General features: G+C 38.8%; 1 protein-coding gene and 1 long non-coding RNA gene across 5 annotated transcripts in view; both read right to left on the bottom strand.

Annotated features, from left to right (window-relative positions):
* The window catches only part of LIPI (lipase I), a 65,102-nt gene extending 59,383 nt beyond the window's left edge, over nt 1-5,719 (bottom strand). For all 4 annotated transcript variants that reach the window (XM_043480507.1, XM_043480508.1, XM_043480506.1 and 1 more), the window contains exon 1: nt 5,411-5,719. In XM_043480507.1, the coding sequence (XP_043336442.1) occupies nt 5,411-5,519 (109 nt within the window). In that variant the 5' untranslated portion in view covers nt 5,520-5,719. The remainder of the gene's footprint in view (nt 1-5,410) is intronic.
* A 1,283-nt stretch (nt 5,720-7,002) lies between these two features.
* Nucleotides 7,003-23,293, bottom strand: LOC122448468. The gene is made up of 4 exons (XR_006271624.1): nt 23,138-23,293; nt 21,238-21,366; nt 13,780-13,825; nt 7,003-7,125 (listed from the first exon to the last, which is right to left on the bottom strand). It is a non-coding gene; the product is annotated as an uncharacterized LOC122448468 (long non-coding RNA).
* Between the last annotated feature and the right edge of the window lie 701 nt (nt 23,294-23,994).

Here is a 23,994-nt window from a genome sequence, read left to right as displayed (position 1 = left end):
ATTTTACAAAATTAAATATTCAAACATAAACGTATCAAAATGTGCTCAATCTTCTTAAAGATTAGTAAAGATTAATTAAAATAACATGACTGTATCATTTTACCATTATGCCATGACCATTAACACCGATATATATCACATTATTTTTAAAGTGGTTATTTAGGAATCAACTAAATACATGGCAGAGTCTATAAATTATGATGTATCCATAGTAATGCAGGAAGTAAGAAATCTATAGAGTCGATAAATATACACATATGGTCCTAATTTTAGCTATAATACATAGTATATATGCAGTAAACTCTAACTCACATTTGTGCACATACACACATATTTATTGCATTAGAACTGGTAGGAAATAAACCACTATGATAATTGTAGTTTGTGGTGATGGTAATATTAGATTTTTTGTCTATCTTTTTGTATTTTCTCTGTGTTTCTCCCTCCTGAATTTTAATATTTCTCAATGTTCTAAATCTAACTAACATACTTATTTGTGAGTGTTATAAGGAGAAGAAATGGTTTAAATAGACTCGAGTTGATTAAAAAAATGATAACAAATAATGTTATTGGCTGAAAGATAAAGATATTTAGAACAGAAAAATAAGAATTGATGTTGTTTGAAAATTTAACAAATTGAAGTTCTGGGGACTAGTCTAAATTACTCTGATTAGAAATTCAATAGCAAGGGCACAATACTGGATTTCATTATCAAATATGCAGAAAGATAATAACTCTAGCAATAATCTCAACAGAGCAATGCATGAGAAAGAATTCTGAAAATCTTCCTAGGTTTCAAATTATAGAAGCAGTACATTTTTTAAAAATATCAAAGACATATGACATAGGAATAATGATTCTAGGCTGTTCAGCTCTAACTCTGAAGCATATTTCCATTATAGTTGCAATGGTTGTGAAGAGAACAAGGAGATCCAAACTGACAGGGTTCAGAGGTGTGAACAGCACCTTGGACATGGACCATTGAGACCCAAATGCCTCCAATTTCTTTCAAACTTCTCTTGTGAATTTGAGCAAATGTTTTTCTGCTCTCATTTCTAAGCCTCGGTTTCTTTAAATGGAAGGAGTTGAAATAAATGGTCCCCTGTGACTTCTATTATTCTAATATTCTTTGATTTCAAACCCACTTGCACACAAATTAGTCTGTCTTGCTACTTTAAGCACTGACAGAATGAATAACAGAAGAGTCCTCAAAACCCAGTCATAAAAAATTACCAATCCTAACACACTCTGTACAGGTTTACTTTCTTCCTCTGATAATCCTCTGAAACCCACATTCATCCCCAAAAGCCTGCATGAAAACCTCCTTCCTTCCCTTTCTTCATTTCTAAAAGCAAAATGTACTTCCTCCTCTTTCTTCATTTCTAAAAGCAAAAACGTACTTGTTAACAGCAATAACATCAATGATATTAATGATGGTTTGTGGTTATTTAGCAATCACTCCATGTCAGGCACTGTACTGTTTTATATTTGCTATCTTTTTCCTCAAGAAAGTGAAATTTTAAAAGATTAAATAACCTGTGGAAGGTTATATACAAATATAAATTTGTATATATATATACAAATATACAGAAGCAACACAACATTTGTGGGACAGATCTGAAAGGCATGAGCTTATTGATTGTGTAAGTTATTGTGTAAACTGTCGAGCAACATAAATAAAACTCTACCAGGAGTCCACTAGCTTGATTATTTATTCATGTGTGATAAAAATGAAGACTTTCAGGGGCCAGTAGAATTCCAGGTACAAATGACTGACCACTAACTTGATACTATGAGCCAATTGACCAAACTGAAGACAGAGGTTTGCATGGCTATAGAGCCAGTTGAGGCACAAAACTTTAGGCAGAACTTTAAAATCCCTGAAGGCTTCCAGGAGAGAGTGACATAGTATACTTAATTTTATGATTCTGGAGCAAACAAAGCACATTTAGAAGATACATTTATTTAACATGTAATAAGAAATCAAGATATTCAATCAGTAACTTGTCAACTGTGCAAATATTTGAAAAGCTGTTGAAAATACACTAACAGTTGCCCAAACAAGCAAAATACAGTAGGTGACTGATAAATATTTTGATCAGGAATTCTTAAGCATGAGTTTAAAAATGGGTATAAAAAATGACAAGAAGAGTTTATTCAAACGTGGTTTCTTGGGCCATGCCCAGAGATTCTGATTTGGAAGGTACATCTACATTTTTAAAGGCACAACTCAGGGAATTCTGATATACATAGTACATGCAAGTCTACCATAACTGTACATGGGTAGATACAGCATGAAGCCCTACAGCTGGAAATCAATCTTAGAGAATTATAGAGAAAATGCATCTGGAAGAAAACAGTGGATTATTCTAACCTAATTTATATTGCTTTATAATTGACCAAATCACTCATTTATGTTATCTCCTTTGAGCCTGAAAATGCACTGAATGGTATTATAAATTTTACTTCCACTTAAAAATGAAGAAACTGATGCTCAGGGAGGTTAAATGATTTGGCCTGGGAGAACAGCCACCAGACTTGAATCTGAGTCTTTTAACTGGAAATCCCAGCTTGTTTCATAACACTCTTATTTTAAAGAAACTTTGGTACAATAAATTACAAAGTTGTTTGTGGACATTTGATGTTAGTAAATCAATAGAAATAAATTACTAATCACATCAGAAAGATTTTTATAAAGTTTAGAGAAAAATAATGATGACTTTGCTGAGTCAGTGGGCTCAGAATTCCATGGCTTTTGGAATGACTATTGCCCTATAGACAGTTCACTTAGTAAGGTTCTACAAATATACTCTTACTACTAAAAGTGTGGTCTGCATACACATGGGCATCAACTGGGAGTGAATTAAAATTGCAGAATCTTGGGCTTCACCCTCCATCCTGTGAAGAAGAATCTGCATTTTAAACACAATGCCCAAGAGTCCAGGAGTCCAGGACTGTAAGTTCTATCATCGTAACAAAATGACTCCATCTTTCTGAATCTCATTTTCCTCACCTGTGAAATGAGAAAGATGAACTAGTCTAGCTTGAACATCTCTTCTATTAGTTACTTACTGGAGCATAGGAGTTGACAAACTATGGCCTGTGGGCTAAATCTGACCAGCAAGCTAAGAATGATTTTACAATAAAAAAAAATTAAAAAAGAATATTTTGTGACATGTGAAATTTTGGTAATTCAACTTTTAGTGTCCATTGTGCATGCGCGCTAAGTCACTTCAGTTGTGCCCAACTCTTTGTGACCCTAAGGATTGTAGCCCGCCAGACTCCTCTGTCCATGGGATTCTCCAGGCAAGAATATGGGAGTGTGTTGCCAAGCCCTCCTCCAGAGTATCTTCCCAACCCAGGGATCAAAACTGTGTCTTCTGCATCTGCTGCACTGCAGGAAAATTCTTTACCCACTGAGCCACCTGGGAAGCCCTTAGTGTCCATTAATAAGTTTTAATTAGAACACAGCCAGACTCATTGGCTTACGAACTGTCTATGGCTAGTATCACGTCATGATAGAAGAGTTGAAAGGATGTAATCAAGACAGTGGGGCCCTCAAAGCCTAAAGCATTCACTATCCGGCCCTTTACAGAAATATTTGCTGACACTTGCTATAGTAATAATGGTAACAGCCACAACCACCATTTCAGCAGATACTAGGACTCAAAAGTGTACTAAGAACACATGTGCATATAATTTAAATATATATGCATATACATATATATTTGTATATACAGAAGTTTGTTCAGCTACTTCTCTACTTCTATTTGATTCTATTTAAGATTTGAAATGATCTAATTCCAGTTTTTCAGGATGTTTTTCCATTTCTGAAGGCAGATGTAATTGTAATGATTCTCACGTTGAGTGTAAGAAATGCTCTCTGAAAAATATATTTCAGAACCTCTAGTGAAGAAGGGAAAAGCATGTATAATTTGAATAAAAACATATTTATCTGAAATAAATCACTGAAATTTCAACAAAATATCCTACGTAGGTAGGAACTTATGTAAAATGAGAGAACACTTGCATGGGTTAAGGATGATTCTAAGACTCAGCAAATCTTTTAATTTTTCTTATTTTTTTATTTATTGTTATTAATATCTAAAAGGTCTGATATTTTATTTGTCGACGGAGCCAGAAACACACTTTATAATCACATCTGTGTTTTCTCAGTTGAGAACAACTTACTATCTACTAATCAAAGCAATAATTTGAGAAAGTCTACCATGATATTGATGTAGAATGATGTCAACTATGACATGACACAAAGGATAGGGGTCTTTACTTTAGAATTCTTTCAAATTAAGGTACCACTACTGTACACTGTGGCTCAGCTGGCTCTCCTGCAATTCAGGAGACCAGGGTTCGATCCCTGGGTAGGGAAGATCCCCTGAAGAAGGGAAAGATTACCCACTCCAGTATTCTAACCTAGAGAATTCCATGGACTATATAGTCCACGGGGTCACAAAGACTTGGACATGAGTGACTTTCACATTCACTGTACATTACAAAAACATAAAATACCTATCAAAAGAATTCCAAGTAAGTAAAATATAAATAATGAACTGTATATTATTACCATTCAAAGTCTGTATTTGAATAAAAAACAAACATTTCCAGAATTTATTTTTAAGCTCATATATACAAATGAAAAGAAACAAGAAATAATTTGAATTTTTAGTTGATATTTTAAGGTTATTCAAGTATGCATTCAAAAAATTTTTTAAAAGAATTTTAAAACAAACGAAATGGCCTTCTTTTGCAAAATCTCTACAGAAAACCATTGTGGTTGTAAAATTGCTACTTATTATCATAAAGGAGAACAAGTAGTTCTACTGAACTATTTATTACCATAAAGTAGTAAATGATATTACTAAAATTAGTAAATTTTATTACCGTAAGCCAGTAAACCAGGACAATCAAGTTCTACATTATTATCATAAACTTGTTCTGGTTTTTGTTTTGCTGTAACGTAATAGGAAAAAACAAAACATTGTAGAATATGCTTCTATTGTTTCTTTTGCAACTGACAATTTACCTATGAAAAAATTGTCCTCAAAAGTAGGGTTATTTAAATAAATGAAAAAAAAAAACAAGATGTTTATTAAGCCATGATTTCTAGTACTGAAGAAAATTCTCCAGTACTAAATTATTCTAAATTTCTCTTGAATATTTGTATTTGTTCTATTTATATCTCCTTGAAAAAGCTTTCTAGTAAGTAAAATAAAATACAGAACATACAATGTACCAAACGCACACATTCTTCATGATAATCTGTTTCTATATGAATACCCATAATTACAGTATATTTTTACACCATAATGTCATATCATTCTTTACCCAAGAATTCAAGCCATACTGAATATTTAATACATATTTTAATATAAATCATAGTATCAGTTCTTACCAGATCTTGCCCAGCACATCAAACAGAGAAAAATGTATACTCTCATTTGGAATCTGATAAAAGTAAAAGAAGCACTCAGATTCACCAAAAAAGAAATTCTAAAATTCATTAAGGTTTCTCTTTGGTAGGACTGTCACAGTCTGATAGGTTTTAATGTAAAATATCCTTGGCTTTTGCTCCTCCCTGTTTGTTGAAAAGGTGAGGCAGTTCATTTTCTCCCATTTAGCTTGTACTTGTGAGAAGGTTTTATAAGTTAAACACTGTAATAAGTCACAAACATTCAACTACATGAGGTGAATTTAAGGGAAAGAAAAAGATAATTATATCTTTCTTTATTCCTCTTAACCTCAGGATTTCAGAAGTGGTTGGGAAGAAGATATTTGTTGAAACCTTAAACCAAATGTGATGTTAGGAAATGCTAGAAATAAAAAGAGTCAGAAAAAGTTGTGGTTTATGTTCATTCTGATTACAAACTAAGTTGTCTTTATAACCATAAAATCAATAATAAAATCCATATCCACCAAGCTTCCAAGTATAAAATATGGCCTTTTTATATATATATCATTTTGCAACCCAAACTCAGTGGCTATTTTAAAATTGAAAATGCTAGCCTGTCTCTTGAGATCTACTATTTGAAGATTTTAAAAATATTTTTGTTTTTAACATAGCAAACATTTTAAAATTATTACAAGATTTCTTTTCAACGATTTACTTCATTTTTCCCTTATTTTCCTTCTAACAATAGATGTTGGTAGGCAAGAAAAAGAGAGAATCGCTATTCTCTATGTACGTGCATTGTAAGTTCAAAAATTAAATGTTTGGAAATTCAAGTCTCTGTAAATTTCAAAAGATACTTTAAGAACAGGCCTGTTTAATTCACATCAATCAGTATAAACTATGCTGAGGTCTGGGGAGATGTTTCAGAGGAGCCACAAACAAAATGAGGTATTCATTTAAAAATCATGAAAAATGTAACTGCTGCTGAGATGTCGTCATTATTTTGACCTATTCAGTCTCTGGGAATTTTATGTGAGACTTCAGTTTTAAAAGGGTGCCAACATGATAATTTGACTGGAGACCAACAAATAATCATTTAGGTGTAACAAGTGTACTTTTCTAACAAAGATATAAGTAAACTACATATTTTCAGAATGTGGGAAGAAAGATAAATGTCATACATTTTAAGAGAAACTCTAAACAAGTTTATAGTCAAATTAACAGATAAGTCTTTCTTCACATATCATTTTCCTTTTGCTCTATGCTTTTGATGTCATACTTTAATATGAACCCTGCATATTATTTTCATCTTAACCATCCTAAAGAGCTCATATTGAAAATATCATGTTGGCATTTAGGACAAAACAATTCATGGCCAAATTTCAAAATATAAAATTATGCTTTACTTCATACATTTCACTTACTCTAAATTGTGAGAAAGTTGAGGCCATTAATGTCCACTGCATTAAATAGCAAAACTAGAGGGAAGACAAAATATTATATATTATACACAAAATGATGTTTGTTTATGTGCTTTTTCTTTCTTGGCTGCTTTATGGTTTTGCATGAAGCCAACTGGCTTTAAAGAAAGAAAAGAGATTCACATTATCTCTTACCAGACCCATGAAAAGGCCAAAAATCAAGGTGGCTATCACAAAAAAGAAGTAAGAACACCAAGCAGGAACTCCAAGGGTCACTGTGAAATAGTTGTGAAGATGCTGTAATGAGAAGAAAAAAGTTTAAAAAAAAAAACACATATTTATAAAGAGAACTAAAAATGTTTGAATCTCCCTCTTTACCACTTTACTCAAGTCTACAATTCTATTTATATGAGCTCCCACAAAGATCATCCAGGGGATTATGCATCTATATTATTTTTCAAGAGCAAGTCAGATTTTATAACACTGAGAATCTGAGAGTAAAAATCAAGGTCGTATCTAGTAAGAATTATACTTCCTTGAAGCTAATGACCAAACAGAACTCTGGTAGGATTATTTATCCTTCCATCATGAGATTTTTTTTTTGGTCACTATCCCCTAATAACTTATATACCTTAATACTCATAATATGATATCCATAAAAAATTAAAGTTTTTTTTTTAAAAATTGGGCCTTTATCAATTTTTAAGTAGAACTAAATTACTGCTTACGGAACATCAACCATTTAAATGTTTCCATACTTCCTTTTTCTAGTCATATTCTTATTGCTCGACACCCAGCCCTCCTTTATAAATTTCCTAATCACCATAAAACCTAAATGTAATAATATAAGACATTTTTCAGTTAATTCATGATGAGCAAATAAGATTTCATCAGTCTTTGAAGAAAGTGCACATCCCTTCTTGTTTACTATCCCCGGGACTCTATTCTTCACTTAAACAGTAAAAGTGAGTAAGGAGATACAATCTGAACCAGAAGTACCACATGCAAAATCATACAGGAATTACAGATATGAACCCGCTAGTGTGGAATCAAAGCCCATTTAGACATGGACTTGAAGGAGCTATGTTGCCTCATGCTGGCTTTGTGATCATCTATTTTAGGCCCTTTTAGCTTCAAAAAAATTCACTAAAAAGCCAATAGTTTTGTGATATTTTTATGTCTATAGATAGGTTATCTACAGAATTACTGGGCACAGGATGAAATGGCTCCAAACTAAATGCCACCTGCAAACAGAAGTAATGACTGAATGACTTGCCCAGCACTGATGAGGTTAACGAAAACTAGCCCAAGATTCTATTTAAATATTTCCCAAAATCAAAGTTACTCAAGTATCTCCCACTGGCTTCTCAGTTTATAAGTGTCAATACAATTAGATAATATATCTGATCCTGGCTTAACTTAGAATGAACAAACCAGACTGCTAGCTGATCTAGAGCCGTCTGAGGTCTCTTCTCTTTGATTGTGCACTCAGCAGTAGATACACATCTGAAGACTCCTCAAGTTTTTAAATACTGACACATGTAATCAAAGTGTTCAATAAATAGTTATTGGATAAATAAAATACACTAGCAAATCTTTAAACTATTCACAGGAATGCACACAACTCCTGACTTATAAAACTGTCATCTGTCTTCTGTTGATGGCACTGGTCATTGCCCTATCTTCAACCAGGGCAACTATCTAAGAATAATCTAGTACTCTCTAGCCCAAGTAGGCAAAAGAGATATTTAGGATATAAAAGGTTGTTTTGCTCAAACTCTGTTCAGTGGAAGTTTTAAGATGCATTGTACAGTTCTATAGGAAATTTGGCATATTGAACATAGCTTATTTATGCTTATCTTGATTATTCAATGTCATCATCAAAATTAAACTCTGAAATGAGCCAAGGAATTAGAAGACATAGAAAGCCAGGGTGCATCTGTGCTGACCCATGGACATATGAATTCTGTAACTTGCTTTATTATTATCTGCCCATATAGTTGGAATGAATAACACATCCAGTTATAAGTCCATCTGGACAGTGTCTTAAGCCCTTTTGCAAAACACGTGATTTAAGAAATGCTTAAGAAATTTTCTCAGTTATTTTCTAGAATTCAGTAAACGATGTGCCTTTGAATCACTGCATTGAGTCATATTCTCAGTGCATTCAGAAACATCCTCTTAGAGATTCCACTTCAATTTTCTTGTACTGGTGTACTCTTTAAGGGATTTGCTTGAGCTTCTTAGAGAAACTCTGCCATCTTGTGGTCTTTCTAGGTGATTACTAAAAAACTACTAAAGCCTCATTAATCAAGTTGTGTTTTCAAAACTGTAGCCACAAATCTTTATAGTTTACTTTGTCTGAGTCCACAATAGTTTCAGAGTACCTTTAAGACTATTAGGGTTCCTGTACTAGGCACATGAAGTTTTCTGTAAACATGTTTCCAAGTAATAACTGATTAAACCCGACCTATTTCAATTTTAGATTTCTGTGTTTGTTTCTTTGCCAGGCAAAGTAACTTTTCACTTGTGGAAAATACTGACCCAAGTTCAATATTATATGTGCTCATTACAAGGAAGCATCATATTATTTCCTTAAAATGCATGCAAATGTCACCTGCTGGGCCCAATACCTTATAATATTATATTTTTGTAATAGGTGACTGAATTAGAGCTAATTTTTAGCTATAAACAGATTAGAATGAGAGGATGAGATGAAGACACTGTTTACAGCTGAAAAAAAGGGGGACATTCTAACCAGTGGTCAGATGGATTTGAGGAATGGATCCAGGATAAGGTGTCCAAGGTTCAGAGGTGGAGCATTTTATAAGATTTGCTCAAAACATAACAAAAAGGTTGAAAATTGAAAAAAATAATTCCAGGTAGGCGCTAACCAGAAAGAAAAAATTACAGTATTAATATTAGACAAAATGACCTTATAGAATATAAATGCAATTGCTATGTGTCAAATTTTATAATTTCTTATAAAATTAAACTTTTAGTTCTTTTAAAAAAGTCTGGAAAGTCCAAATATATATATATATATATGTATATACATATATGTATATATACATACATACTGTACTTCTCAATCACTAATAAGAACATATTATTGGTTATTCAGAGATGGATCATGTTCTGTTCTTAAACGGCCTTGTCTCTGCAGTCCAGTGCATTCACACAGAATCCATCCACGCTAAACAAGCCTGTGCCCTGTGCCTACAGAGATAAAACAGCAACTCCTGGCCTTGATGTGCTCCAAATGCCACACACTGAAATCATTTGCATGACATAATGAAAAATGGCAACTCCTTGTTATTAGTCAAGCTATAAGAGGTTTGAACAATTATTTATTTTCCCTGTACTGTCTTTGAAAAGAAAACTACTTTATAAAAATGTGTGAGGGTCACAATTAATTTCCATCTAATCTCTTCTTAAGGCTTCCCTGATAGCTCACTCGGTAAAGAATCCTCCTGCAATGCAGGAGACCTCGGTTTGATTCCTGGGTCGGGAAGATCCGCTGGAGAAGAGGTTCCAGTATTCTTGGGCTTCCCATGTTGCTCAGCTGGTAAAGAATCCGTCTGCAATGCTGGAGACCTGGGTTCGATCCCTTGGTTGGGAAGATCCCCTGGAGAAGGGAAAGGCTACCCACTCCAGCATTCTGGTCTGGAGAATTCCACAGACTGTATAGTCTATGAGGTCACAAAGAGTCAGACACAACTGAGCAACTTTCACAATCTCTTCTTAACCCTCAGAACAAATTCTCTCCTGACCTGCAGTTGTAACAGATTCTATACTAAGCTTTTGAAGATTCCTGACACCTATTACAATTATCCTGTTGGTTTAGACAGTATATGGCTATAAGGTTTTCAGATAACTATCAAAATATATGACTCCTAAATATATTTAGTGTCAAATATTGCAACAGGCTGAATCCTTACTCTTAGTTCCTGGTTTGCAATTCAAAATTCTGAACCTTTGAATAAACTTCTCACCAATAAAAGAAAATATCAGAAGAAAACCAAATGAAACTCAAACTATATGAAAAGAGGAAAAATGCTAGTTATTTTTTAATACGATATACAAATGTCAAAAAAAGACAATTAACAGAATTTAAACAAAAAAGATTAAGTTCAAATCACCAATTTATTTTCTGTTGCTAAAGAAAAAAAAAAAACCTAAAGTAGGTATATCTCAAAAAGCAAAAATTATAATACAACTGGAAAACTGAGAGGCAAAATATTTCTTTTCAAATTTCTCCAAGCATATACCAATATGAACAAAAAGCAGAGTTTTCATGAGCTCCATGAACTGTTGTTGTTCAGTCGTTCAGTCATGTCCGACTCTCTGCGACCCCATGGACTGTAGCACACCAGGCTTCTGTGTCTTTAACCAAGTTCTAGAGCTTGCTCAAACTCATGTCCATTGAGTTTGTGAAGCCATCCAACCATCTCATCCCCTGTCATCCACTTCTCCTCATGCTTTCAAACCTTCCCAGCATCAGGGTCTTTTCTAATGAATCGGCCCTTCGCATCAGGTGGCCAAAGTATTGGATATTCACCTTCAGCATGAGTTCTTCTAATGAACATTCAGGACTGATCTCCTTTAGGACGGACTGTTTGGATCTCCTTGCAGTCCAAGGGACTCTCAAGAGTCTTCTCCAACATCACAGCTCAAAAGCATCAATTCCTGAGCACTCAGCTTTCTTTATAGTCCAACTCTCACATCTATACACGACTTTGTATGGAAAAACCATAGCCTTGACTAGACAGCTCTTTGTTGGCAAAGTAATGTCTCTCCTTTTTAACATGCTGTCTAGGTTGGTCACAGCTTTTCCTTCAAGGAGCAAGCATCTTTTAATTTTGTGGCTGCAGTCACCATCTGCAGTGATTTTGTACTTGTTTTGATTGTTTCCCTGTCTATTTGCCATGAAGTGATGGGACCAGATGCCATGATCTTCATTTTTTGAATATTAAGTGTTAAACCAGCTTTTTCACTCTCCTCTTTCTCCTTCATCAAGAGGCTCTTTAGTTCCTCTTTGCTTTCTGCTAAATGGGTGGCATCATCTGCATATCTTGAGGTTATTGATATTTATCCCAGCAATCTTGATTCTAGCTTGTGTTCATCCAGCCCAGCATTTCGCATGATATACTCTGCATATAAATTAAAGAAGCACGGTGACAATATACAGCCTTGATGTACTCCTTTCCCAGTTTGGAACCACTCTGTTGTTCCATGTCTGGATTTAACTGTTGCCTCTTGACTTACATACAGATTTCTTAGGAGGCAGGTAAGGTGATTTGGTATTCCCATCTCTATAAGAATTTTCCCCAGTTTGCTGTGATCACACAGTTCAAGGCTTTAGCGTAGTCAGTGAAGCAGAAGTAGATGTTTTTCTAGAACTCCCTCACTTTTTCTATGACACAACGGATGTTGGCAATTTGATCTCTGGTTCTTCTGTCTTTTCTAAATCCAGCTTGAACATCTGGAAATTCTCGGTTCATGGACTGTTGAAGCCTGGCTTGGAGAATTTTGAGCATTACTTTGCTAGCATGTGAAATGAGTGCAATTGTGCAATAGTTTGAACATTCTTTGGCATTGCCTTTTTTTGGGATTGGAATGAAAACTGCCCTTTTCCAGTCTTGTGGCCACCGCTGAGTTTTCCAAATTTGCCGGCATATTGAGTGCAGCACTTTCACAGCATCATCTTTTAGGATTTGAAATAGCTCAGCTGGAATTCCATCACCTCCACTAGTTTTTTTCGCAGTGATGCTTCCTAAGGTCCACTTGACTTTGCAATCCAAGATGTCTGGCTCTAGGTGAGTGATCACACTGTCATGGTTATCTGGGTCAGTAAGATCTTTTTTGTATAGTTCTTCTGTGTATTCTTTCCACGTCTTGTTAACATTTCCTTGAATATTAAGTTCCAAATATGACAAATGATGTATAATCATAACTTAGAAAAGACAAATACAGGAAGGTAATCACATCTAAAGATCTTTTGAAATACTTTAGAAATATATACTTAATTCCCTGGCAATTTTGTCAAATCTGGCAGGATTTAGATCACCCGACATGTAGAGATGAGGAAAGGTTACAAGACACATTCAATATTATGTAAAAGTTCAGCATTTTAACCTAAATAACAGTTCTAAGTTACTAAGACTCAGTGAAATGATACAATCACACATAGCAGCTTCCCAGGTGGCGCTAGTGGTAAAGAACCTGCCTGCCAATGCAGGAGACGTGAGACATGGGTTTGATCCCTGGGTCAGGAAGATCCCCTGGAGAAGGTGATGGAACCCCACTCCAGTATTCTTGCTGGAAGAATCCCATGGAAAGAGAAGTCTGGTGGACTACAGTACATGGGGTCACAAACAGTCAGACATGCCATTGTCTGAGCCACACAAAAGGGGCTTGCAAATTTTTCCTTAAAGGGCGACATCATGAATATTTAGGCTTGTGGGCTATATGATCTCTGTCACAACAACTCATCTCTATCACTGTAGTATGAAAGCAGTCACAGAAAATAGGTAATAAGTGAATGTGACTGTGTTCCAACAAGACATTATTAAACAAAACAGGCAGCCCAGCCTGCCCACACGCTGAAGTCTGCTGGTCCCTAACAGATCTTTGATCTGTAGGGAGGTTATGACAACAAGAAATAAGAGGAAGTGAAACCACAGAAGCCCTTTCAGCTTTGACAAAGGGATTCACTACTGATCTATGAAAATATGAGTTTGGTCTTTTGGTCCCTGTCCAATTTTAAGTCCTTCTACACAAAGACACATTCCCACTACGACTCCAGGTAAGAGTAGTTGTGTGGCTTAAGAAGAAAAGTGAAATTATAAAACCATTTATAAGTATTCATTTTCCTATTATTTAGAAACTACCTTCTCACTCTTAAAAACCCCTCTGCTGACATAATCATAAAGGGCCTTATTTACTCACCCATATCTTGCCAGAGATGCTAAAAAGACCAGCCATTCCAGACATCCTAAAAAAAAATAAAGGCAAGGAAAATCACTGGTGATGGATAGCATAAAAACAAACAAACAAACAAAAACCTCAAGTCACAAGGACTACTCCTCCACTTTGTGCAATACATCATCCTCTCTCCTGGATTCTCTTCCCTTCTGACAGAGCTTAGACCCCAGGGCCGTGTTCTGGATTAGTCAGAAGTAAACGCAGTCAAGTCCGCTGGTCCTTTCTCGCTGCATGCTGCATGCCTGGCAACATCCCTAACACTGAGCAGCTGCATGTCTCTGGGGGAAAGTCACACGCTCTGCCCTCACAGTCACAAGCACCTGAGAGGGCGCCGTCCGGCTGCAATCCTCTAGGCTCGTACCTGAGATGAGAGCTCATATCCTTTCTCTCCCTTCAAACTGTACACACCCTCTCCACCCCTTGCCCTCATCTGTCACTGTGCAACCAGCGGCTCTCAGGTGGCCTCTCTCACCATCCCAGCAGCACATGTAGCCTGGTGTACCCCCGCAGCCAGCTTCTTCTGTTCCAATGGAGGAAACTACCCCCCCAACCACAGTCCAAACTCTCCACTTGTGCCTTGGATCCCATCCCCTCCCTGTTGCTAATGACTTGGTTTTTTCCCATCATCCCATTTCCTGCATCAGCAATTTCTCCTTCTCTGATGGATCATTTCACTGCATGAAAACACGTTCTACTCTCACTCATCTTTTGAAAAGAACATCACTGGATCGCAGAAGGCCCTCCAACTCAGCTTCCCAAACTCCAAAGAGGAGCCTACACTTGCTGCTCCTTCCTCCTCGCCTTACCTTTAACCCACTCAAATCCAGCTTTTGTCCTCCCTGCTGCACTCCTTGACTCCCTGTTAAGGCCAAAATGGCATCGCAGTGCTTCATTCAGTGTCCTTGTCTCAGACTTCATCTCCCCTAACCCCTCATAGACATGAGACACAAGGGACCACTCTCTCCTTCGTGCACTTTCTACTTGCCTTTTAGGAAATCGCACACCCCTGCCTGCCCTCCTGCCTCCCTGGCACTCATTTTCAATTTCCTTTTGCTGACTCCTTCTCTACCCAGCTTCTTAACTTTGGAGTGTCTTGTGACTCAGTCCCAAGCACTTTTCTTTTTCTCTCTCCAGGTGACCCCCCTTCCTTCTAAAACTTAAAATACCATCTATATGCCTTTTGTGTGGACCAATCCCCATGCATCCAACCTGGAATCTCTACAAACTTAATATGTCCAGTGCTGAACCCTTGATTTTCTCTTGCTCAAACCAGTAACTGGTACCAAGACCATCAAGTTCTCAAACCAAAAACCCAGGAGTTGAGTTGTGTGTGTGTGTGTGTGTGCATGTTTGCAGTGTATGTCTGATTGTGTATGAATCTTACCTCTCCTTCACCTTAGCAGAGTCTACCTTTAAAATCTATTTTATCTTTAAATAGTGAAACTATTAAAACATTTTACAGCTACACTTATACCATATACAAATCTAAATTTCATTTAAAAGTATCAACTGATAGTGGTGTTGGATTTGCATTAGCAATCACTACATACATGATCAAAGAGACTGCTTTCTTGAACTTTATTACAAAATTATTTTTATTGAGTTAACTACTCAAGTTTCAGAATGCCTTAATTTTTTCCCTAGATATACTCCTTTCTTTAGGGCTCCTAAAGCTTCAAACAGTTGCTCTTTCCTATCTTTAAATTCAGTCCTGTCTCAGTTTAATTCAACATTTATTAACAGACATTGATTTCAACCTTTTTCTTCTTAGCTATAATTAGGATATACAGGGAAATAAAAGCCATAAAAGAAGCCTAACACTTACCAAGTGTTTTTTATTTGGGGCCATGATTAGTACTGAATTTCAGTCTTCAGGAAAGATCTGGGAAGGTGAGGACTATGACCTCATCTCCATATAGAGACTAAGAAGCCTGCTGTAAGTGGGCTCTGAGTGATGCTAAGTCACTTGGTTAACTAGTGATTGAGACAGACCTCTCCACTGGAAAGGTGGTTTTTCCTTGATAATGGCTAGGTCATTTGTGGGCTGAAATGTTGGCACCATGTGAATACCCCATTACTCCACAATCTTCTAAGAGCTTTACATCCATAATGTCAAAGGCCCTGGTCTGCATCAGGTTACTCTCACGCAGTCAATCCACACAGTTCCTATAACACTTAACTGTGAAACTGTATTTATATTCAGTATTCAGAAGGCATCTGAAGTTGTATGGCACTTAACTTTAAAAACTTTAAAGGCCTGTTCAGCAGTCATTTGTTAACAATAAAACTGTAATTTTATTAGCAGGAGCTTGTTCAGCTGGTAAAGAATCTGCCTGCAAAAAAAAAAAAAAAAGAATCTGCCTGCAATGCAGGAGACCTGGGTTCAATCCCTGGTTTGGGAAGATCCCCTGGAGAAGGGGATTCCATGGATGAAAGAGCCTGGTAGGCTATAGTCCATGGGATTGCAAAGAGTCAGACCCGACTGAACAACTTCACTGGTTCCTGGAGAAGGGAAAGGATACCCACTCCAGTATTCTGGCCTGGAAAACCCCATGGACTGTACAGTCCATGGAATCACAAAGAGCTGGACACGACTGAGAGACTTTCATTTCACTTCACTTCTGAATCTGTAGTTCAGTGGTTCCCAACTTTGGCTGCTTCTCAGAAACACCTGGGGCTTCCCTGGTGGCTCAGATGGTAAAGAATCTGCCTGCAATGCAGACCTGGGTTCTATCCCTGGGTTGAGAAGATCCCCTGGAGAAGGGAACAGCTTACCCACTCCAGTATTCTGGCCTAGAGAATTCCAGGGGCGGAGGAACCTGGCAGGCTACAGCCCATGGGGTCACAAAGTGTCGGATACGACTGAGTGACCTTCACAGAAACACCTGAGGCTGCTTGCCCAGTACCAGCGCAGTCTCTGGGACAGTAGCCATGTGTGGGTAGTTTTCAAAAGTCTACAGGTGATTCCCCTGGGCAAGTGAGGATGCAAATCACTGCTCTCAATCATCATAACGGCAATTCTTACCATTTCAAAAGGCTTCCCAGGTGGTGCTAGTAACAAAGAACCTGCCTGCCAAGCAGGAGACATAAGGGACATGGGTTTGATCCCTGGGTTGAGAAGATCCCCTGGAGGAAAGCACAGCAACCTACTCCAGTATTCTTCCCTGGAGAATCCCATAGACAGAGGAGCCTGGTGGGCTACAGTCCATAGGGTTGAAAAGACTGGGACATGACTGAAGTGACTTAGCATGCGCACACACACACACCATTTCAAATTCAGAGAGGTGGAATCTTGGTGAGTCAATAAGCTGACTTTACAGTTTTCTGGAAATGTGAAGAAAGTGCAACACTGTCAGTTTTCACTAGAAAACTAGTGCTCTTGATACTCACGCCTCCTTAAGAAGAATCAAACATCACAGATGTAAGCCACACTGTATGATTTCTGGGAAATCAGGTCCACAATAGGGTATATTTTCTGCCCAGTTCTCAAAGCGATCACACTAATATTGTATAAGTGAATAAGAAGGCCCAAGACCTGGAATCCATGACTAAGAAATAAAGCTGATCAGTTTGTGGAGGGAGCAGAGACAGCTCTAATTTGGCCTACAGGGTCTAAAACTGGCCTTAAGTAAATTTCCCTCAGAGAAGAAACTGACATCATCATGAAACACTAATGATACTCAATTCAAACATATCCCTATACCATTTTTTTTTTTAAACCAGAAATTTATTCCATTTTCCAAACTACAAATGTAAAAGTTTCAAATAAAAGCCCAAGCATTAGTCATGCCCATCTTTCTGGCCAATGTCAAACAAATATTTTTACAATAGTTAGGCATTTCAAAACCACACCACAAGGGTATGTCAACTAGAATTATGTAAGATTCACGCCTTTAACTAGTCCTGTGTTCTGCGGGTCCAGCAGGGCAGACTCTCGCCCAGCCGGCAGGTCACGTGCAAGAGTCAACACTCCACACCCCCAGCTTACTGATGAACGTCCCTGCGGCTGGGATGTGAGGCTGCGGCGGGAGGTGGGAGCAGATAAGGGCAAAGGCAGGGAAGTCTAGTTTGTTATAATAATGGCAGTGCCACTGCTGACAGTGGGGCTGCTCCAGTGTGAACCGTTTCCACCTCAGCAAGACTAAAAACCCAGAGTCCACCTGTGGGCCTGAGCGCGCAGCAGCTGTTAAGTGAGAGTGCCCTTGGTCCCTCTCCGCTTCTCTGCTCACAGCGCCCCACCTTAGCAGGGCATCACAAAGCGGGGTGGTGGGGAGACACTGGATCCAAGGTTCGGAGCGGCAGGGACGCTGGGAGGGCCCCGGAGCAGCACAGGAAGGCTCTGGGTGCGGAGTGAAAATGTAGAAGAGCCTCACAGGTGCTCTGACAAGCAGCTGTCAGAGGTCTCCAGGCCAAACCACAGGTACCAAGCCCTGAGCAAGGGAAGCTGATCCCTGAACACAGTCAGAGTGAGGACTAAAAACACTTAATCCCTCCATCCGAGAAAAGTTGCTGTCTCTTCAGCCTCCATGACTAAGAAGGAGGCCCAGTATGTTACTGGATTCTCGGCACTGGAAAAAGAAATGCAGAGCTTCCTTGCTAAATGTGTGCCTTTCCATCAGAGAATGACGCACACCCGGGTGCGGGGCTTGCTCCTGGTGTCTCGGTTTTGCAGGAACGGCAGCAACTGTTCTGTGGGGAATCTCTCTCATTTCAGCACCTGAAGCAAAGTTGCAACAGGGCCTCCATTAAGAGGCTCCCCTAATGCCTGAGGGAGCTCTCCTAGGTGCCACCAGTGCTGTGTAGCAGAGTACTGCCACTGTTAAACTCAGCACCCACTCTGCACGGACACCAGTGGTGGCCCTGCTCGGCAGGCAGAACGCAAAGCCACTCTCACTGCGATAGGACGAGGCCAACCTGCATTACTGCCTTCAACCGTGTCCCTGAGGAAGAAGCTAGAATCCTATTTCAGTCTCGTATTAATGTCTATTATAACCCACTCACTCAGAGCAGCTTAAAGCAACCTCTAATCTTTGTTGTCATCACCAACAATCACAGGAAGGACTGATGGAGAAAAGCCACGCCCACTGCACGAGAGGCCACGCCCACTGCACCAGAGAGGCCACACCCTTCCGCCTGCAACCCAGAGGGGCACAGGGCACTTCAACTAGGTTTTGCGCCCTCATTCCATTGGCGTGGGTAGGGTCAGACTGCATAATAATAGGGTATTATATTTACGATTTTTAAAAGTGTTCTTACCTTTTATAGACACATACCAAAATATAATAAAATGACACACTTGGTATTTGTTTCAAAACAACTGATAAAACAAGCTATAATTTGATGGTCATTATAGGTGTGTGATACGTACATGGGGGTTTACTGTACTATTTTCTGTATTTTTATGTATATTTGAAAGTTTCTGTAATAAAAAGTGAAAAAAAATTTGAGTTCTTGTACAAAAATTTGGAACAAAGTGGCTCATACCATTATGATTTTCATTATGATTTATACATATTACAAGCAAAATAACATGCTGCCTTAAAATACTAGTGTAATAAGGAAAAAATGCAAATGGATGAATTTCTAAAATTTCCACACATCCACTAGTAGCTACAATTTCCAAATTCAATACATCACTCCCAAGATAAGTTAAAAGACAAATATTTTAAAAGGAGTGCCTTAAAAACATACATTTTGCAAGGGATCACCTGCAAGTTTAAGAATTAATTCTAAGTCCTTTGCATCCTCAGAATTCATAAAGTCTCAAAAATCCTGTGGATCAGTCCCTTTTCCAGCTCACTTTCCAACCTCCCGCGGTATGAAACCTGTACATCATCCAGTGACACCTCCAGGTAACAGCTGGGCTGCCATGCTACACTTTTCGGCTGAAGACCCAGATTCCTGTCCAAACACCTTGTGCCGCCATGGCTGCTTTTCAGCAAGTTCTGCAAAATACAGCAACTCAAAATTTCCCTCAAAGTTTAGGTGAGCTGGTCTCACGATGACCCCGCAGGGGAGCCAAGGGTGGGACACAGAGTGGCAGGGCCCTGCCATCAGCACAAGCTGGCTTCCAGCATGCGGGACTGAGGTTTAAACGTATTTTAAGTCCACCCATGCTCTGCATCCCCACTGCCATCAGGCTGGTCCATACCACCATCCCTGGGCGAGGCCGCTCCACACAGTCCCCTTGAGCCTCTGGTCGCCGCCTGCGCTGCTCACACCCCAGCTCCTCACCAGCCTGAGGAGGCCTGACCGTCTGCCTCCTGCCCTCTTTGCCCTCTGTTTACACTGCTCCCCCTTCTCTTTCGCTGTGCCTAACCCTGGCCACCTGACTCTTCCTCAATACACCGAGCTCTTTCCACTGTGGGGCGTGTACGAATGCTACCTCCGTTCCTGGAACAGTCCTCACCTGCTCCTCGCCCGGCCAGGCCCTGCGGTCCTGCAGACCCCATCTGCAGTGACCCCTCAGAGCCAGCTCTCCTAGTACCCATCTAACAGAGGCCCGCACTCCCAGTCAAGCCCTGACTTAGTAAGGGTTTGTTTTCTGTTTTGTTTTGTGATTCTTTACATCCCTAATTTTTTCATCATCTGTCTTACTGTAAGTCACCCTAGGAGACCACAGGGGTCACATTTATCATGTTGACTGCTGAACATCTAGCACCGAGAATAGTATCTGCATAAAATCAATGTTCACTGATTTTAAAGAATGAAAATTTGTAGAATGAAACATCAGAGGTGAGCTGCTTTTAGAATAAGCCATGTATTTCCTATAGATGCTATCAGATCACTTATTCCTAAAATGTAACATGATTTGATCCTATTTCAGCAGGGATATTCCTTATGCATATATATATATCAACATAAAATCAACTACAAATACCACAGTTCATTCCAAATGAAAACTGTGAACAAGGTATTATTGCTTGACCTTATCTGCCTCACCAAGCATTCTACAATTTACCATCATGGCCAAGGTTACCCCAGCAGTGTTCTGTTAAGCAGCCAAAGACACCATAGGTCTTACTCTCCACACAGACAGATACTTTAGCAATTCCTTCATGAACTCTAAATTCAAGACAAAGGTTCTCCTCTACCTTCTCAATAATTTATAAGGAAGGAGGTATGGTAAATGGTGTTCAATACCATATTTAGTAAAGAGAAAAGAGGTGACGGTGCAAAAGCTGGAGGAGAGCTCTCTGTAACCCACCTGAATCTGGATACTAAACCCTAGCATCCTAACAACCAGCTGAAACACACAGGGTCACAAAGCCAGAAACACAACATGGGCCAAGCAGGGGCACGTGTCATCTGGGAAATCAGAAGTGAATATGAAAAGAAATGTAGACTTTCAAGGTCTATGGGTTGTTAAGTTGAAACTATCTGTTCTATTAGTAACACTCTGTCATTAAAAAAACAAGTTACGTTAGAGAAGCTGGGGATTTCCAGCCAGTCAGAGGCTCAACAGATTGCCACTTCTTCTCTAAGATATAGTTCTGCAGGTCTTCATAGACTCCTGGGCCACGGTAACGGCGGAATATCCCATCTTTTGCACTATAAATTATAAAAACAAAAAATAAACCAATTAAAATAACAAGTGTTACAGATAATAAACAGGAATAATAACGAAAATAAGTACTGGTTTTACATGTGAACTCCACTCTGAATTTTAACTTCACTCAAAATGAAAAAAAAGAAATATTATAGTTAAGACATAAATAAGAAAGCATACACAAATACTTATTACAAATGAGAAATTCCAAAGCAGAGAGAATTAAACATTCTATTTAATCACTGCACAATTTGCGACTGTAAGCAAAGTCCTTGGCAGTGGCTAATCTGTCAAGTTACTTTTTATTATTTTTGCTACAAATTATTTCAATTTTCCTCTTACATCAGCAAAACTGCAGTTGTTATCAAGTTTTAAAAAATTCTATGCACATTTCCAAATTGATATCATCCAAGTCCCTCTCCTGAAAACCGGGTCTCCCTGGTGGCTCAGTGGTAAAGAATCCGCCTGCCAAGGCAGGAGACCTGGATTTGATCCCTGGGCTGGGAAGATCCCCTGGAGAAGGAAACGGCAACCCACCCTAGTGTTCTTGCCTGGAGAATTCCATGGACAGAGGAGGCTGGCAGGCTATAGTCCATGGGGTTGCAAAAGAGTCGGACACGACTTAGCGACTAAACAGCAAATGCCTTCGGTCTTCCCTCCCTCTCACCTTCTGTCTAGCTAAGTTTCCTAAGGGAGGAGTCTACGCTTTCTCCTCATATTAACTCATTCACCGCTCCTGCCAGCAGGGGTCCTGGTTCCATGACTGCGTGGAAACTGCTCATACTGGGGCCTCCGAGGACTCTTCAGTGCGGTGTCCCCGGAGCCTCTTCTGCCATTTCCCCTGTGTGTGTCTGGGACACTGTCCCTTCCTCCCCCCTTTCCCGGGGCTATCCTGACAGGAGGTCTCCAGTCCTTCTCAGTTCCATGCGCCCTGTGCTCCTTCGCAGATGTCCTAACGGGGGTCACTGATCCTCAGCGTGCTTCTTTTCCCACCGCGTCTATTCTCTCATCGTATATATTTCAACTGTAATCTAATCCCTGGTATGTACCTCCAGTCTAGACCTTTCTTATGATCCTGAAATTAAACTACCACCTAAACTTCTCATTTGGAATTAGCATAAACCCCTCACACTATCTTTTCCATTCTGGTCTCTATCTTCCAAACTGCACTTTATTCCAGCAACTTCTCAATAGCTTTGCTAGTTAAACAGGCCTGTCAGTAAGTCACCAGAGGCTCTCCCTTTCTTACGGCTAATCAGTCACCAATGATCCCACCTCCTCAGCATCTCTGGAAACCATCCCTGCCTGTCTCCTTCCCCCTCACTACCTGAACCTCTCTAGCACCATCACCTGGGATGATCCAACTGTACCTCTCAGGCCAGCCACAGAGAACTAGCTATAGTTCTCAGAAGGCATCTCCTTTTCTCCGAGGCTTTTCCATGATACATCCTCTATTTGGAAAGATCTTGTCTACCTTACCTGCTTCACATACTCCTGTTATCTATTAAGAATCATCCCACCTTTCATATCATCAGAAAAACCCTCTTTGGCCTCCTCACCTATCTGCTGCCTGAAATTAGACTCTCTGTAGCACCTGGGCACCCCTCTCTTCTGATCACTATCGTTCAGTGGAGGCCAGTCTTTCTCCCTTCACATGCTAAGCTGAACAAATGAAGGTTATGGACAACAACTAAAGAATCCCGGGACACACTTTTTACACACACACCTACTAGTTTCTAATCATTACAAGACCAGAAAATTATTTTAACTTACTGGAAAAATGCTGGGAGGGTGGTGACAAAGAAGCGGCCACTCAAACCTACAAGAAGCAGAGACAAAAAAGTTATAAGCCAAACTCAGACTAACCCAAGCATCTAACTCAGGCTGTAAGGGCAAGCAGCCTTGATCTTGTCATTGCAACCACATAAGTAAAATCCCTCCCATTACTGAATCACATTTACTATTTTTTAAAATAAAATTTTAACCATCTTTATTTACCCAATGCTTTCCAGTCACTGACATAAAACTTGCTTATCTTCGATGTGTTAAACTGGAGTTTTCCGGCTTATATGATGCTAAGGACTGTATGGTGGCTGAAAGGATAGGTTGTAAAGACACACAACCTGGGTTAAACAACTCAATTCTCCACTTACTAACGTTGTGTCCTTAGATAAGTGACTTAATCTTTCTGATTATCAGTTACCTCATATATAAAATGGGGATATAAAATCCTAACTGAACTGTTCTGAAGTTATCTTAGATCACTTATATATAATATATATATATATATATCTTAGATCACTTATATATAATTAAATTATTCAATAAATTATACATATTATTAAATCAGCCATATATTTAAAAATAACAATGAATATGACATAATAAAATCATATATAATCTTTGCACATTCATAAACTTTGCAAGTACAGTCAAGAAATTCCATGTACAATTCAGCTCAGTTCAGCTCAGTTGCTCAGTTGTGTCTGACTCTTCGTGATCACATGGACTGCAGCATTCCAGACTGCCCTGTCCATCACCAACTTCTGGAGCTTGCTCAAACTCATGTCCATTGAGTCAGTGATGCCATTCAACCATCTCATCCTCTGTCGTCCCTTCTCCTCCTGCCT

The sequence above is a fragment of the Cervus canadensis genome, chromosome 10, assembly GCF_019320065.1.
Source record: "Cervus canadensis isolate Bull #8, Minnesota chromosome 10, ASM1932006v1, whole genome shotgun sequence".
In the NCBI taxonomy this organism is placed as follows: Eukaryota; Metazoa; Chordata; class Mammalia; order Artiodactyla; family Cervidae; genus Cervus; species Cervus canadensis.
The sequence above is the reverse complement of the archived record's forward strand: the minus strand, read 5'-3'. Positions and strand labels throughout refer to the sequence as shown.